Source organism: Scardinius erythrophthalmus (assembly GCF_964197995.2).
Source record: "Scardinius erythrophthalmus genome assembly, chromosome: 11".
NCBI classification, from domain to species: Eukaryota; Metazoa; Chordata; class Actinopteri; order Cypriniformes; family Leuciscidae; genus Scardinius; species Scardinius erythrophthalmus.
In genome coordinates, this window is record NC_138231.1 from 9,086,168 (window position 1) to 9,105,231 (window position 19,064).

The window sequence follows — 19,064 nt, forward strand, 5'->3', positions numbered from 1 at the left end:
AACTCATTGATTATTTTTAGGATCTTTTCTGGGACATTTTTGGAGCTTAACCATTTTTACATAAATTGTTGCATTGAATTGAACTAGACAAGTGTGCATAAGAATGGTTTCATGAATGATTTACACAATTGTTTTCTGCTTGTGTTTCATGCAGTGTCAGCGATCGGTGACTGGGGTTGCATTATGCCTGAGATCTGCTTTTGGGTTCCACAGACAGAAAGTCAAACAGGTTTGGAACGTCACAAGGCTGAGGAAATTATTTAAATTTCACAACTATCACTTTAATAACATTACTAACAGTAAATTTTGTACTTTGCAGGGGTCTCGGTAAGCTGAAATACAAGTTTGATCAAGAATAAAAATCCTTCTGTAGACCTGAAAATCATTGAAGTGCCTGGACCATCCACCAGAAAAGAGGAAAAACAAACGGAAAACGATGCTGTACCTTTTCACTTTTCTAACTCATTAAGTACCTCACACCAACTTGGTCCCATAGTGACATTTCTGACCACAAACGAAATTGCTGATCGTGTGAATTCATATTGAAATGACTGAATTCACCAGTGAACATTCACAGAACAACAGATCATTTTACTGTACCTTAACTCTGTTTCGGGTCGAAGCCTCTACTTCTACTTCCTCTATCTTGTTTCATGAGAATACTCAACAACCATTTATGAACACTGTTGATTCAAGTCTCACATTTAAGCTTTTCAAAAGCCATAGTGTACATTACAGTCTCCAGTCTAACGGCATCCCAGACTTAAACATTTTATGATTCAAAATAGTTGAATAACTAACCATCAGAGATTTCGGTATATAATAGAGATAAAGGTTACAGCACAATGAGTGTATATTAGCACTGTTGTTTGTTTTTGGCATCTGATCAGCTTTTGGACTTGGAAACAGTGATGTCAGACTAACCATCGGACTGAAACACAAATGTTTTAAAGTTAAGTATGATGGACATTTTTAATTAGTTCAAATGTAATTTTTTTTACATTGATTTATTTAGTGGAACATAAGTGTTTCCATGCATTTTGTTGAGATGTCTTTTCTTGTTTATCTATTGTATATACATGGTTGATTATTCATGTTGCTTATGTATTATACTATTTTTTTGTGTAGTCATTGATATTAATTTGTAGTTAGCTTTTTTCCCCATGTGCATGGAAGTGTATGTATAAAAATGAATATCAAATATGTAATAAACAATTCTTATTTTGTATTTGGTTCAATTTGTTTATTATAATAGAAGTCAAAGGTAACCATAGTAACAACATGAAATTAAATATTTAAAAAAAAATGAAATTTGGTTCCTGGAGGCACCCACAGTGGTTCCACAAAGTGCCTAATATTAGAGTTCCTCAGGAAACCTGTGTGGTTCCTCAGAGAACCGGACCTTTTTAAAGGGTGCCTAGAGGATCTACAGACGGTTCCGCCGGTGTGGCAAAGTGAAGAACCCCAAAAGGTTCCTCCAGGCACCTTTTATTTTTACAGTGTACACAACAAGAATGGCCTGCGATTCATCCTGTACTCAACTGTTGACATAGATCATATTTACTTCACTTCATGTTTGATTTTCCATTAAAAATAATGATTTTTTCATATTTACTGATGTCATGTAACAGGCTGAGTGACTAGTATCTGGGGTCAGCAACCATGAAGGTACGAAATTGAAATGAAATGTCGCAAGCAAATCCGGTTCATCGTCTCTTGTCAATAGCAACATATAAAGGACAACTTGTACAGAATTCGCTTTCAAACCAAGCAGCTTTCTGTTGGTCAACGCGGATTCCAATATGAACCTGTTGTCAAATCTGCATTGGGAAATCTTTTGTGTCCCCACAACATTCCCAAATCAAGTGGATTCAATTTAAAATAATGGTTTTCTATTTGAATAGAATTTAAAATATAATTAATTTCTGTGATGAAATGCTGAATTTTCATCAGCCATTACTCCAGTCTTCAAGTGTCACATGATCCTTCAGAAATCATTCTAATATGCTGATTTATTATCAATGTTGGAAACAGTTGTGCTGCTTAATATATATTTTTTATATAACCTGATACGGTTTTCAGGATTCTTTGATGACCCCCCCCCCCCTTTTTTTAAACAGCATTTTATTCTAAATAATTACATTTTCTAACAATATACACTACAGTTCAAAAGTTTGTGTCAGTATTTTTTTTTCTTTTTTTTGAAAGAAAATAATACTTTTATTCAGCAAGGATGTGTTAAATTGATAAAAAGTGATAGTAAAGACTTATATTTGGAATAAATGCTGTTCTTTTTAACATTTTATTCATCAATGAATCCTGAAAAAAGCATCACAGGTTCCAAAGAAATATTAAGCAGCACAACTGTTTCCAACATTGATAATAACTAGCATATTAGAATGATTTTTGAAGGATCATGTGACACTGAAGACTGGAGTAATGGCTGATGAAAATTCAGCTTTGCATCACATAAATGATATTTTAAATGATATTCAAATAGAAAACCATTAACTAAAATGTTAATAATATTTATCAATATAACTGTTTTTTTTTCTGTATTTTTGATTAAATAAATGCAGGCTTGATGAGACTTCTTTCAAAAACATTAAAAATAGCAATGTATCCAAACTTTTGACTGGTACTATATATATATACACACACACACACACACACACACACACACACACACACACACACACACACACACACGCGCGCACGCTCACATACACAATAGTGAAATATATAGTTTAGCATCATTTTACAAAAAAAATCACCAGTCAATGCAGTTACAGTTACTTATTTACTACAGTTACTTATTAACTAGCCTTTGAAGAGTTTGTTTTCTTATATTTATGATCCCCTGAGTGAGAATACTTCAGTATAAGAATCCAAAAATCAAAGAGAATGAAAGCAAAAGGGAAATATTCACATGGTGTCCGTCAAAACGCCGGCCTCGTTGCACGTCGAGCATGTTGCGTTACAAAAACAGCCTAAATTCCATGAAACACTTTCAGTCTAATTCTGTACCACAAGCACTTTCAGTCCCTGCTGATCCTCAGATTTCCTTCTAGCTGCTCCTCGGTAAGATGCTCCTCATGTCCGAGAGCACCATGGATCTGTAGTTGCGCTCCAGCCCCTCCATGTACTCCAGGTAATTACTCATCCTGAAGCTGTGGATTGGTTCCTCCTGCAAGCACAAAAGAAGCACAGATTTGAAGAGAGAGCCGGTTTGTGGAAAAGAGGTAGATCAGGCTTAAAACAGCTTTAGAAATGATTACGTTCAAGATTTTGATATTCTTATTCCAGTCTGAGCAGATCCTGATTATGTGCGACACAGAGTGGTTAAAATTACTCTGACAATTGTATTCTGCTGCATGAAAGCATGCAAACTTTTACACATAATAAATATTGTGACAAATCTCACTGCCAACAGTAACAAAAGGTCTTTATTAATGAAACAAGAGGTCATATACTGGCACTATGTGAGGAATGGCTACACGTCAGTGTACTAAATAAACAATGCACCGCCTAATACACTCTGACATTTAGCTTGGGATAAATAATATCGTTTAGACAAAGCCAAATTAATTACATTTTGTTTACGATGAGTCAGCGGATGCAAGACCAAAAGCTATGCCTGAAGTTACAAAAGGACACTTCAGTTCATGGTGAAGAGATGAAAATGAGAGAAGGGATAATAAACCTTTATGAGTTTGCTGCATTAAATAAAACATGCCTGCAGTGCAAGCAGTTTTGTGATATAACTGCAGACGGCTTCGCAATGACAACAGACGGTTTGGCAATGACAAACAAAATAGATAAACTCACAATGCTTAAAAAAAATAAAAAAAAAAAAATGACTGAAATAGTCCATTATAAAACAAACTATAACCAATTTTATCCACTGCTGATAAAAGCTAGATATGTCATAAATATAAATATGGAGCATATTTCAATAAAACCGAATAGAGTCTTATAATAACTGAGAAGTATAGACAAAGATTGTGAAATTGCATACGCTGCTCTGATGGAAAAAAAGTAGGTTTCCACTATTTTTTTTTTACGTACTATTAAATTACGTATTGTAAGATGAGACCTCATTTAACTACAGTCTTTGCGAACTTGAAGGAATAGTTCACCCCAAAATGAAACGTATTCACCATCAAGCAGTAAGCTGTCACAATCGGTCACAAGTCAGAACCAGTAGTGTTTAGTATCAATGAATTCAAACATGGTGTGATGAATTTGGAATATTAAAATAGTTTGCTATATGTCAAAAAGCAACTTGGAGATTCTTCAAAATACCTTATTTTGTAATGTATAGAAGAAAGAAGTGATATAGGTTTGAAACAACATGAGGGTGAGTAAATAACGACAGAATTTACATTTTTTCCTGTTTGGGTTTTATTGTGAGGAAGGTTGCTTGAATTTCTTCACAGCACTGATGATAGCTGTGGAGTAGCAACAATTCTATAACATAAAATCACAGAGCCATTAGGGACTATTGTGAAAAGTCCAGATGTTTCCCTAAAGCTGAAAAAAGTCTCCTGCCTACAAAGCCATTCAAAACCAGAAAGTGGATGCACGCTGGTGTGTTCAAAATGAAACAATAAAAAAGACATTTTAATTACAAGTACCCATTATCTAAGACATTAAAACTCTTCCACCATCTATTGTTGCTGATAAAAATGAAAAAAGCCTAAAATGGTTTTGCAGGATGCTTTGAACTCACTAGCTAGACTGTGTCATGGTTTTCAAAGTGTTGGAACGATTGGATAGTGACAGACAATTGCTTTTGAAATCCTGCAAACAAAGAATGACTTTAGTTGAGTTTCATTTCCCCTTTGTTGAATCATCCAAAATGGATTCATTGTACATTTACTCTGGCTTCAGAGTGACATCGGGAGGGATTGTTACGAGTAATTTCCATTCCCGATCTTTAATTTAGATGAAATACAGATAAGTTTTGCAATCTTGGATATGTACAAATCCTCAGAAACCATTCATGAATAGTCTGAAATGGTTTCTCTATTGTACAGGGTACACCGTGAACACTGACGCACACACAAACACTCAAAAGTTTTGAACTTTTAAGGGTGAACCAAGGACAAGAGTTTGCTTAATCTGATTTACTGCAGTCACGCTTGCACACTCCATGGTCCCTTAAAACAACACCGCCTCTTACTTTAAAGGACTAGTTCAGCCAAAAATGTAAATTCTGTTATTATTCCAGAACTTCTTTCCTCTGAGGAACACTTCAATAATGTTTATATGGTGCTGTTTGGTCCTTTTTGGAGCTAGACAGCCCCAGATCCATTCACTTTCATTGTACGGAAAAGAACGTGAACATTCAGCTAAACAGCTTCCACAGAAGAAAAAAACTCATACATTGGAATGGCACGAAGGTGAGTAAATGATAGCATCGTTTTCATTTACAAAAGTTATACTGCACCTTCAGAAAGACCTGCAGGTCCTGCGTCTGCGTGTGCTGCAGGATCTCTTGCTGCAGGTGACGGAGGGCAGAAACACACATGTACACCTGGTAATCTGGTCCCATGATGACGCAGGTGACCACATAGTGACAGATCTCAGGCCAATCTAGATAGTTCCAGAAACACTGGCCAAGCCACTGAATACAGATCTACACGGCAGGTGGAGGGAGGAACAGAAAGCGCGGGAAGGAGAGAGAGAGAGAAAATGCAACGTTTGCACCATACATTTTATAAATCAATCAAAATGAAATGCTGGACAAATAAATGAGAGATCAAAAACTTCTGAGTATCGAATTTTAACATAATGCAGTCAACTGTACATTTCCCATTAGAATCATAATTATCTATGAAACAAATCATCACACACAACATAGTAATTTTCTTTAATTAGTATTTTTGTCATTTTCCAGTAAAGAAACGTCAACATTTATTTGAGAATCAAAACAGCTTGTTTTGAGAATACGTTAATGTTCAAGAGTTTAGGGTAAGTAAAATATTTAATACAATAAAGACCCTTATAATGAATAATGATTTCTATTTTAAATAAATGCTGTTAATTTTCTGTCTATTTATCAAAGAATGCTTAAAATATCACAATTTCCACAAAAATACTAATCTGTTAAAATTGAATTTCAACATTATTTTAACAATTTTTAATAATATTGCACAATATTATAGTTTTTATTGTATTTTTTATCAAATAAATGCAGTCTTGAGACTTTTCAAAAACATTACAAAATCTTACCAACCCAACACTACGTTTTTGATCTTAAGTTTAAATCTAACACAACTGTTTGGTATGTTCACTGGAAATATTTATTTATTTTTTCAAAAGAACGTGATTTTTAATTTTACTTGTAGTGTATGAATAACATTGAAAGAATGCCCCTTGAACTCATACACAGAAATAAATCAAGTCACATCATATGAATCACATGCAAAAATCCCTTTCATCGACAAGCTTGACGTATTTCTGGTTTGTTTCTGTGGTGGTGAACTGCGTTCAGGTCATATAATCCTCCTCAGAAGCTGTTCAATTATTCTACGGTATCATAAAAAGGTGTTCCAGTCTTACCAAGCGTGTATGCATGCATACATTCAGACCACTCCAGCAGGCAATTTATACAGCATCTGTGTCTCTCTTTCAGACACTCTTCCTGCTTTGTCAAGAATTCGAAACACTCTCTCCGAGTGCACAGACACGGATGCCCTCTATGATGGAGGTGACACTCAATTTAAAACAGAAAGTCTTCTTTCCTTCAGTTTCTGTCAATTCAAAACTAGTTACTAGTTTCACAACTTTGGGTATTTTCTTTTTATTACTCAGCTGTGTAACACTCAACACACTGATGACCATCAATCATTTACTGCAGCATTTAGCGAATCAATACTTCAGTGTGGTATAAATAAAATTCATGTCACAGAATCTGTATGAATTGAATGCGTGTGTGTATATGATAAAATAGTGTTCTCATAAATGTTATGTAATGTGACAGTCCCAATCATAGTTATTATTAGTCGTGCATTGCTGTTTGAGCTGCGTGCGCTGAAGTGCTGAATGAATAGATAGGCCTACACAAAATAAACACGATATAACAACTGTAAAATGGTCCCAAACATAACATTCATTTTTCCTAGTGTCTGCTTTACATGTCACACGCATGAACCTACTTAATCGACGATTAATCGTTAACATCCCTACTTAGCACTATACTAAAAATCTTAACACCCTGCTTCTAACTCACAGACTCAACAATGTACCAGAAGATGACAATTACAGCAATTGCCCTCTGTTGTTTAATGTAACAGTTTGATCTGTAATGTAAAAACAATAAGGTAAACAATTATTTTACTGATGCCCTGGAATACTGAAACCTTGATTCTGCTTTCCCTTCACACTGAAGTACAAACAAAAATGTTGTGTAAATTGCCTCCTGTTATACTGGAAGACTTTTTATTTTCCTGTGTCCTTAAAAAAATGTTGTTTAGAAAGATTTTAAGCTTATTGCTTATTTATGCTTATGCTTATTTAATAATTTGAAAATGCTATTTTTCCAAAACAGCTTTGAAAAATTTTCAGAAAATATAGCTACCAAAAAAACATCTTCCATTCTAATAACAGTAGAAATTTTCTGGACGCACAGATAAATACATCTTTTTTAGTCAGGGCATAGGAATTAATTCCTATTGAGAGTGAGCAAATGATAAAGAATATGAAAAAAATCTAAATGCAGAAAACACAGTTACTCTATAATTTGCTTGTCCTTGACTGCTAGAAAAGGTTATATCTGACTTCATCTGACAAAAGACTTGAGGCAGAGCTTTGAGATCATGCATATAAACCCCAGAGAAGGTGTAGCGCTGAATAATCAGTGCGTTTGTCTATGAAGATTGTCAGTCATTCAGGTCATAACAGAATGTCCTTGCATCTTTATATTTCTAGCCTGGCAAAGTCACACAAATTCACCCAGCGATCACAATTCACATCATAAGTGATTCGTGACAAAGTAACATGCGATGAGCTTAAATACATGACATCCACACCATCTTATTATTATTATTATTATTATTATTATTATGCCCCATAAGTAAATTCAGATAACTCAGTGTCATATTTGGCTTTACTGATTATATGCTTTTGTTGTATGGAAAGGTTTTTACAAAATTATTCATGTTTCATAGACAAAATAATTATTATTATTATTGATATTTAATAAAATGTTTGTACTATAATTAATAGAATATTTTCTATTGTAATAAATTATAAAAACTAAAACCACTAAAGAAATATATTACTATAGTAATAACTATATTGTACAGTAAAACAATTGCATATTTAACAACAGTTATAATAATAATAATACATTTAAATTTAGTGATTAACATTAAAATAACAATACTAATATTCATGGCTTAATTTCTTAATTCTTATTTCTTTCAAACATTTTCAAAAAAACACAAAACTCTAATTTTGGTGAAACCACAGAGGAGACCTTATTGCTTCTTTGCTGTTGACAACAGATTTATAACCAATCCACATTAAAAGTTTGGGAAGTTTGGAAAATTTGGGAAGATGGTTGCTGCTCTGAGACACTGAAAACACCAGAAGGCATACTTGCAAAGTTTTACCAACAGAGGAGATTTATTAAAAATGGAAAATAACAATTCCTAATAAAATACTTAAAATACAGCACCTGAGAGGGAGTGAAGCCAGACATCCTGAAGGCAGAATAAACCAGAGGAACCTCGGCCTTGAGCAACATCTCAACGTAATGAGCGGTGCAGGAGTAGATCGGATGTATTCCCGATTGAGCGATTTCTATAGGGAGATGCACCTAAAACACGGGAAAAATGTGAAGAAACTGTGAAGATGCAGTGCACAAGGTGTGGTGTAAATTATGCTAAGCTGCATTGGTGTCGTAACTGATCATGAAGTGCAAATGAGATTTGAGAACTCTGCAAAGTTACTTACAGTAAATAATTACTTGATTATAGTCTTTTCTCCACACAAAGCTATCATTGATTTCTGAAGACTTATATATAACACACAGTGTCCCTTTTATGATGCTATTTTTTCATTTTTGAAGTAAAGATCCCCTTTTGTGCTCTTCAGCTGAAAGAAAATTGTATTTTTTATTTTTTTTTTTGGAATGGCATGAAGGTGAGTAAAGTAATTTTTTATAAACTCTTCCTCCAAGGGTACTGGCCACCACAGAAAACAGCAAAATGCCACAGGTGCTAATGACATGGACCAGATTTTATAAGCTGCTTGTGTCTTCCTGTTTTGAGGCATCTGTGACGAATGTGACGACTGCATCTTCTCTTTTTCTGATTCTCATCATTGTCTCTGAATGATTTACATGCACGGCCACTCTGACAGCACAGAAATATGGAATTGTAATCAGACGAACTCGTGTGTATGGAGCATTATCATATCCCGCACATATCTCTACAGCTGAAACTCTATTAACTGAGCTCTGTTTACTATCTGCTGTTCCGAGAAAGAGAGCGAGATTGCTCCATCCACATTTTATGGGGACCACAGTAATGACTATGCCCCAGTAATATCATGATATCCAGCATTTCCTCCCAGTATTAACTTTTCCTATGCAAATGGAGATTAGAATGATAATGCAGGTCAAAATGCTCAGATTTGTTTACAGCACATGAATATGGGAGCTACACAAGAATATGCATATCAATTCAGAACATTACTAAACATGAGAGGGATGCAGATGTTATTAGTTTACAAAATTGCACCATGGGCTGTTTGAGACATTTAAAGGAATAGTTCACTTTATTGTTCTGTCAACATTTACCCTACTGTTCAAAAGTTTGGGGTCTGTAAGATTAAAAGAAAAATGTTTTTGAGAGAAGTCTCCTATTTATTTGATCAAAAATACAGTAAAAACGGTCATTTGTGAAACATTAATACAATTTAAAATAACTGTTTTCTGTTTTAATATATTTCAAAATATAATTTATTCCTGTGAGGGAAAAGCTGAATTTTCAACATTATTACTCCAGTCTTCAGCATCACATGATTCTTCAGAAATCATTCTAATATGCTGATTTGGTGCTTAAGAAACATTTCTTATTATTATTATCCATGATGAAAACAGTTGTGCTGCTAAATATTTTTGTGGAAACCATGATATTTTTTCAGGTTTCTTTGATGAATAAATCGTTCGTAAGAACAGCATTTATTTAAAATAGAAAACTTTTGTAACAATGTAAAAGTGTTTCCTTTCATTTTTTAATCAACTGAATCTATCCTTGCTGAATAAAAGTATTGATTGAAACATTTGAATTTTGGGGGGGAGAACTAGTCCTTTAATGCGTTGTGTGTGTATTTTGTTGCTCCAGTCATGATAACAGCTACTCAAGCAACACATACTGAAGGTTGACATGAATGAGAAGAAAGAGAAACGATAAATGTGATGAGCTGTAACTCACAGAGCTGTGCAGTCTCGGGGGCCACAGGAAGGCAGACGGCAGCAGACGGGAGAAACGCAAGAGCAGACTCAGAGAACGGCCCACGTCGCCATGCATGAGCAGAAAAACTGTGGAGGCAAACCAGTCGTGACCAGGATAACCCCCCTGAAAATAGGCTGACAACTGGGTCAAGGAATCTTCAATACATTCTAGCCTACATGTTGTTGCTAATGCCAATATCTAGAGAGCAGGACCTGATGGCTAAAAAGTGATATAGTAGCCCCAAAAACTATTTGAACACATAAGTAACACTTGTTGAAGAAATGCAAACATCATTAGATACAAACCAAGAAACATCTGCAAACAAAAGATACTAGAGCTTTTCTTAGAAGTTCTGAGCTGTTTTGCAATGACTTATAACCAACTGATTTTTATTAAGTGAAGTTCACAGTTAGCCAAGCAGAGGGCGAACATGTTGCATTAATGCTTGACAACCAGAAAGTGTCAAAATGCTAATTTATCTTTTTTTTTTTTTTAAACAATAAATACTAACGTTCAAAAGTCTGGGTTCAGAATGACTTTTTAAAAGAAATTAATACTTTTTTTTCACCAAAGATGCATTAAATTGATCAAAGGTGACAGTAAAGGTGTATATTTCCATTAAATTATGTTATTTTAACTTTCTATTCACCAAAGAATCCTGAATATATATAACAGTTTCTACAAAAATATTAAGCAGCACAACTGTTTTCAACATTGATAATAATAAGAAATATTTCCTGAGAAGCAAATCAGCATATTAGAATGATTTCTGAAGGATCATGTGACACTGAAGACTGGAGTAATGGCTGCTAAAAATTCAACTTTGCCATCACAGGAATAAGCAATATTTTTAATTATATTACAATACAAAACAGTTATTTTATATTGTAATAATATTTACTTTTTTGATAAGATAAATGCAATCTTGGTGAACATAAGAGACATAACACATTTTGTAAATATCTTAAACACAAAGCCTTTGAACGGTCGTTTCATTATTTTAAACCCTACAAAAACTCTTCAAAAGTGTACTTTAGCTAGATTTCTTTCAAATTTGGCCATTTGGTTTGATATTTTATTATATAATGCACTGACATTCATATTTTTTAAAGTATGGCTTGTGTATCCAATATTTTGGGGCTAAAGTCACTCAAAATATTTGAAAACAGAAAATGTGTCTAATCAATGGGCATTGGTAGATGTATACTAAAAACATACTAAATTGATCTGATACTAAACTTTTAATTGTGATTCATCCACATTAACATAAATATATATATATATATATATATGTTCTACAGAAATTACAATATTGTGAAAACAAATGTAAAATATCAGAATTCTTGCAATAAGTTGCGTCATTTGATTGATATCAGGAATAATCTGTAATGAGAAGGATACAGAGCTCAGAGGTGACCTTGACTCGTTGCTGCGAGAGAAACTCCTGACAGTGCTTTAGCAAAAGACACAGATCCTGTTCTGAATCTTCTCTCAATAGCTTCAGGAACTTGCCATACCTATACACACAAACACACACTGTTTTACACGGCAGCCTCATTTAATACCCCATTCAAGGCCTTGCTAAACAAAGTTGAAAAGACATTGTTAAAAATGTTCTTCCCAAAACACCAACTTGTGTACATTTACATAATTAGAACTTTCTCAAGGCAATATTTCTTGACTAATAAGAACAAATATCACTACTGAATTAAATTCGGTTTTATCATGCATGTACAGTCTCTCCCTGGGAAACACAGCACCAAATCAAGGTTAACAGAGAGTTACAATTATCCCAAAGTGCTGAGCACTAGAATGCATTGGCTGATTACAGTCAATGTGGATTGCCTTAAGACAAAATATCTAAATGGGTTCATATTATAGTTACTTAGTGTGCTGACATATCGCAGAAAGAATGAATCTGTATAAAAACACTGCAACAATTTCTTAACCCTCTGGAGTCTGAGGTGTTTTCTGGGCCCTAGAGGTGTTCTGACATGCTCTGACATTTGTGCTTTTTTCAGTTATTTATAAACATGTTAATGGCAAAGGTGTAAATTCACTCTATATAGCACAAACAGGGCTACCAAAATATCTGATCAACATGCATGTATATGTTTGAATTTTTAAGAGAATAATGTTTATGCGTGGTTATTGGAAAAAATAAAAATGAAAGTTGCAGAAATAAGGCCACAAAACACATACTAAATATGTGGCAATAAGACTTTTGACTAAAGGATATCATCGCCTATAGTTTTTTCTTCTAAATTATGTGAAAATAGTCTTGCTTTATCGTTCACATAAAACCATACATTGATTTAAATTGATGTAAAACAGGTTTTGCTTGGAAAGCCAATATGCGAGGGGGGCGTGAACGAGGAGTGGTTTTCACCTGAATTACCACCCACTCTGCATAATGATGAGCCATTCACTCAGGTGTGACAACTGACTGAGCCACAATGCAAGGACCATTTAAGATTTTGCTTACATCTATCTTGTAAATATGTTTTGCTATTTTATTAAAAAGGTTACAATTACAACAATAATTACAATTTCAACAATATTTCAAGTGTACTCTTTCTTTGTAAAAAAAGATTATAGGCCTACATTTTATCTATGTATTCATTACTTTGAATATAGCCAACATTGGAACAGCTAACATCTTAGTTGATGACTTTATTTTTGACAAAAATAGTAGGCTATTTTATATATAGAAATTGCTAAACAAAAGCTTATTTGACGAGGCAGTATATTCTACAGTAAAAACTGTACCCAAATCTACTAAACAAAATGTTGTCTTTCATATTTCACCTGACTGTAACGTTGTTTTCATGAAATACGCTTACACACGCTTAAAATGATGATAATTAAGTGTAAAGATAGGTATTACTGAAAATATTTGGTGTTTGGGGTGAGGATTGGGGTTGATCCATTTATAAAGTAGCTGTTTTTTATTTATTTTTCTGATGTGCACAAATAAGCGACAGGTATCATAAGATTTTCTTCTCCATGTTCCTTTTTTTCTATTCTTTTATTCGTTCACATGTAATAATGAATGAATGAATGAATGAATTTATGTATGACTTGTGCAATAAATAAATAAAAATATAAAAAAAATACGATAGGCTATTGACTCGCGATCTTCGCAGTAGGCTAGTGAACGCACCGGAGAAACGCACATTTATTAGGCTACATAGTTTTTTTGTTTTGGATGGTTTTGTTTAGAACCAGCTGTAAATGTAAATATATTTCACATTTTTTAGACATGTGAGGCGAGTAGGCTATGGTCTGGTTGATGATCTCCAGTTCAAGCACCTTATGTTGTGATTGCTAGCCTATATTTACTTTAAATCCAGGAAATTTGTTAATGAAAAAAATATTAAAATTAAGATACAATTGATACAAAACGAAATTCGTTTTAAAGAAAGGATTTGTACTTTCTGTTTTGAGGTATCTGTGAATGTTTGAAAGTCAACTGTCACGTAATATTGTTTTTTGCCAGCTGTGGTAAACAGCGCATCTATGCCGTTCATTCAATCATAAACAGAAACCTGAGAAGGAAAAACTTACTAGTATTCCTCAGCTCGTATTCCTCGTATTCGTCATTATTCCTCACAGCGCTGCGTTGTAAACAAGTAATGTTCTGAATAAACTGGTGTTTTGGTTTTCTTGTGCTGATGATAGGGGCGTTCACAGGATTGCGCGGATTACCTCAGCCATTTGCGTTTGAATAGCACGCGCTCTCTGTGGGCGGAGTCACATTACATTTGAATTAGCTCTAATGAGGTCGACTGGAATCGCTCTCTTTTAATACAGATTTCACAAGATGAGAATATTTGTTTTTTATATAAATTACTTCATTAAAAAGTAGAGAATTCAAGCTTCATGCCTGTGTGTCTGAATGCCTGTTTGACTGAGTATTCGCTAAGCTACAGTTCATTTTCGGACGCGTTTCAGAATGGACTACACGGACAGAGAGAAGGCAGAACTCGCTTCGTGTTTATTTTTCTTTATTTGGCAAAAAGCACAACACTTTGTTTTTATTGTGAGTATACACAAAAATAATACACATTTAACAGAATCGATTGATGTATGAAACTTGTTTTGTAAAATCAAAGTCAAAAGAGAATTTCGGGTCTCAATCAACTCATAAGGAAAAAAATCGAGCAGATCACGCCGGCGTGATCTCAGACCCCTGAGGGTTAATCAGTATTTTTGTCCTGGTTTGCAGTTTAACTATCTAAACATTTTTATAGGGGTCCTTTATCTTTTGACATATAAGGGGTCTGTGTACCATTAAAGTATCCTGCATGTTTCATAGCTTAAAATGTTCTCTTCGTTATAAACAAAGCATTTATTTAATCAAGCTCCAAAAAAGGAGCATATTGATATTGCACGATCTGTGACATCACATAGGCATTTTTATCTCTTTGCTCTCATGGCCTGATCATTACGCTGTCCAAGGAGCTCGATGAGGGGTTGAGGGTGACAAAGATTGAATGTTGATTTTGTTTTCGGTCATGATTGTAATGCGTGGATAGAATGCATTTATAAATAGACTATTAAGAGTGAAATAACAGTAAACAATGTTAAATAAACAGAGATAATAAAGTAATTGCAGGAGCAAAATATATATATTTTATTAACATTATATGTGAACCTCAAGGAACATTAAAATAATGGGGAAAAAATCCATGTCACGCCCTTTAAAGCAGAATACATTTAGATGAGAAGAAAAGCTCTAACCAGCACCAGGAGATTGCCTTGCAATGAAAAGCACTTTAATTATAAATGCTTAAACGTACAGTATGGAATTTTTCATGGCTAGGGGTCGCTAACCTATTTACAATAACAAAGGCGTAGTTTGATGACGCAACATTTGCTAAGAATTATGGATCTTGTCGTCAACATCAAGCCGACCGATCTAATAATGTTTATGGATGAGTAAATACATCGATGTTTTTATCATGACTGTGATATGAAGCAGTTCGGGATTGCTAAGAGACAGCTATCAGCTCCACACGCGACCCGAGTCCCACGGATATAAAAGAATATTTCATTCTACCGAACTACACGCGAGTACAGAATTACTACTCACAGGTCAGTTTATTAGACAAATTAAACTTGTGAGGTAACGCAGCGCTGTTTCACTTGATCTAACATTACACTAGCACACTAAACTGCATTTGAATGTGTTGAAATTTATGTGTTAGTTTGTCTGTATGAGACTAAGCTAGATCAACATTAGAATAACATACAGATCATATTCTGACATTTTATCATTGTTGAACTATATAACGTTGATTCGTTTTATGTAAATGTGCTCACCTGTTTAATAAAGTACATGTAGGAGCGGTCGAAGTCTCGGACGTGGAGCTCTCGATTATATACTGTCTATGGGAGCTCTCGGCATCTCGAAAACACTGCGCTGATATTGATTCTCGTTTTAGTTCTCCTTTTTATCCAAAGTCTGCTTGCCATGGTCCATAATGTTTGAACGAAACAACAACAACAGCGTGCAAATAGACATTGCGAACTACACAGCTGTTCACGTCAGTCGGTTTGGTTACTATCAGAGGGCTCTGGTTCATAGCTCTGGTTGCCATGGCAGCACGAGCGGAAACCAGGGACAACGCGGATATGACGCCATTGGCGGCGACAAAACGGAAATAAAGAAACGGGACGTGTCTTCGAAATAAATTACAAATTTCTCCTCATTTGAAAGTTGTTGGAAACATTCGGGATAATGTAAGTACACAACTAAAAAAAATATATAACATAGATATAGTGATTTTTGCTATTTTTAAAGCAAAAAAGTTACATATTGTGCTAATAATTAAATTATTATGTTTTAATTGAATACTATTAATAATAAAGTTTCTAAGTAAATTAATTTTGTTTTAAGGATGTCTAAGGAATTGTTTTTATGGAAAAACAATAAAATGAGTTTAGTACATTAGTATATTAATTAATTCCAAAGTTGGTTTATTTTCACATAAACCATTAGCCTAGTTATGGCATATATATTACCTGAGGGATATCCCCACACCTAACTGCTCCACAGAAGACAGGCTTCGAGTCTTTACACTGTGGTCCACCACTGAAAACAAAAAAAGAATAGAGAAATTACTCTTCAAACACCCATTTCATTTTGGTAAATGGAGCAGCAAGTAGCAAAAGAGCACTGAAAAATGTGCTGTTAAATAATACATTTTCATCTCAGCATCGGCTTACCCACAAATCAGCATCAGCTGCGTAATCTACATTCATCATGCTTAAGAATCGCCTTAATTGAGTGAATGCCCTTGGTGAGACGGAAATGGGCCCACTGATATAATTATGGGACCATTCCTCCATCCTCATTAATATAACAACAATGTCAGGAATGTAATAATGACATAATGCAGATAGATGTGCACCTTGTGAAGTGACTGGTCTTGACTGGCTGGCAAACAAACCAATAGGAGAGAAGGGTGAATGACAAATCATACTTCCCTCAGCGATTATGACATGAACAGCTAAGTGAGATGAAGCATGACAACTCGCTCCAACTGCTCTGCTAAATGAGAGGTGAGGATACAGAGGACACAAATGCTAATGTAACATAACACCACAATCCTTTCGATGTCGGGCATCTGCATGTTCCCATATATCATATTTGGGAAGTTTGGGCATTTGCAACTGGTTCAGGCATATAAATTCACATTTGAATGAACTCACTCAGTAATTCATTTATCACTCAAAAGTTTGCCCAGAAGCTGCATTTTGTGTCTTCTTGTTGAAGCAAAATCATATTTACTTAAATACTACTGTTCATCAGTATGTTTTCAAATCGTTTATATAGATGGCAAATGTTGCTTCCAAAATATCATACACGTTTTATTCCTAAATGAATTCTCTTTCTTAGATTTCCTTAGACAAATCAGTTCAACTGGATCATAAAGAACTGTTTCAAAAGAATGATTTATTTCCAAATCAAACATTACAATCATGATCAATTAGATTCAAACACTGTGGGATTAAAAATGTAAAAACAAACATACATGATAACAAATGAGAAATATAATATAACGTAATATAATATAATATAATATAATATAATATAATATAATATAATATAATATAATATAATATAATATAATATAATATAATATAATATATAATATAATATAATATAATATAATATAATATAATATAATATAATATAATATAATACTTGACCCTGACCCTTACTATACTCAAACAGAGTCAAACAGAAAAGCAACAATTCTAATTATCATGGCTTATTATAATTCTTAAAACAATAATAGGTTTAGAGGGATGTGAATTTTGTCAAATCTTTCTTTGAAGTCGTCACATTAATCAAGCCTGCAGATATTACTTGCAGCTGGGATTTAAACAAAAGAGCATGTCCAATATTATTTCTGAGAACCATTATGTTTAATAAATGATACAGTTGATAATAAATGATAAAACCCACAGAGCCTCAACTATTCGCCTGTTTTCTAAATAATTCTGTTTGCATGAATAGAAAGCTGAACAATGTCTTCCAGAAGGATTTTTACAATAAATTTACCATGGTGATCATGTGCTAACTAGGTGGGATGCCGAAAGTTTCCAGCAGAAAGCAATTTGTCTTTTAAATACTGCTGTGCAATGTGACACTATCACACCCACTAATAAAATACTTGTTGTTTAAAGGGTTAGTTCACCCTAAAATGAGAATTCTGTCATAATTTACTCACACTCATGTTGCTTGATGTGCGAGGACCAATGAGGTTCCTTCTTGTGTTACACAGCACATTTGAGTTTATGCAAGAACCAACATTTGCTGAACAATGTTTATGTGTGAATAAAAGCCTAAATTCAATCTGTTCATCATATAAAGCAATTGAGTCATCTTTAGACAATTTGTACTAAACTGCTCAATTCATATGGATTAATATTACGATCTCTTATATAGATAAAGTGTAGTTGCGTGGACTGTCAATGAAGGGACAGAAATCTCTCAGATTTCATTTAAAAATATCTTTATTTGTGTTCAGAAGATGAAAGAAAGTCTTACGGGTTTGGAATGACATGAGGGTGAGCAATTGATTCAATTGAATTTTTTTTTTTTTTGGTGAACTAACCCTTTAATGTACAGTAATGAGAAGCAGGGCTATACTACACAAAGGTATATTCACATAAACTCTTGTGTTTTTCTTATCCAATTTATTCCGTCAGAAGTCAAGGGTATCTCTGTTAGCTGGCTGCGAGAATATAAAAATAATATCATTTTATTAAACATTGAAGTGCTTTTGACTGACCTTTATATTCAGCAGGTGGAAAGAAGCAGTCGGTAGATGAAGAAGAGAGATGCAGCACGACCTTCTCCAAAAGATCAGCAAGTACTACGAGAGCAGCAAACAGAAAGGAGGCAAGGCAATTCCCTTTGAATCAAACCTCAAATCTCATGCAAAAGAGCCTCTGTCATATAAAGAGTGGATGCTAGAGAAATCAAAGAATATCTTGAGCTACAATATAATATATTGAAATATTCTACTCTTAATCCAGAAAAACACAGCATGGTTTAAGAGGGTTTTACAGTTTTATCAT

The 19,064-nt window shown here is 34.1% G+C and overlaps 1 protein-coding gene across 2 annotated transcripts in view; it reads right to left on the reverse strand.

Annotated features, from left to right (window-relative positions):
• Positions 1 to 2,563: 2,563 nt before the first annotated feature.
• tbc1d32 (TBC1 domain family, member 32) overlaps positions 2,564 to 19,064 on the reverse strand; it is a 38,835-nt gene continuing 22,334 nt past the window's right edge. For both annotated transcript variants that reach the window (XM_081379488.1, XM_081379489.1), the window contains exons 28-34: positions 18,776 to 18,859; positions 16,497 to 16,566; positions 11,871 to 11,986; positions 10,449 to 10,603; positions 8,687 to 8,827; positions 5,453 to 5,641; positions 2,564 to 3,187 (exon numbers count right to left, since the gene is read on the reverse strand). In XM_081379488.1, the coding sequence (XP_081235614.1) occupies positions 3,068 to 3,187; positions 5,453 to 5,641; positions 8,687 to 8,827; positions 10,449 to 10,603; positions 11,871 to 11,986; positions 16,497 to 16,566; positions 18,776 to 18,859 (875 nt within the window). In that variant the 3' untranslated portion in view covers positions 2,564 to 3,067. The remainder of the gene's footprint in view (positions 3,188 to 5,452; positions 5,642 to 8,686; positions 8,828 to 10,448; positions 10,604 to 11,870; positions 11,987 to 16,496; positions 16,567 to 18,775; positions 18,860 to 19,064) is intronic.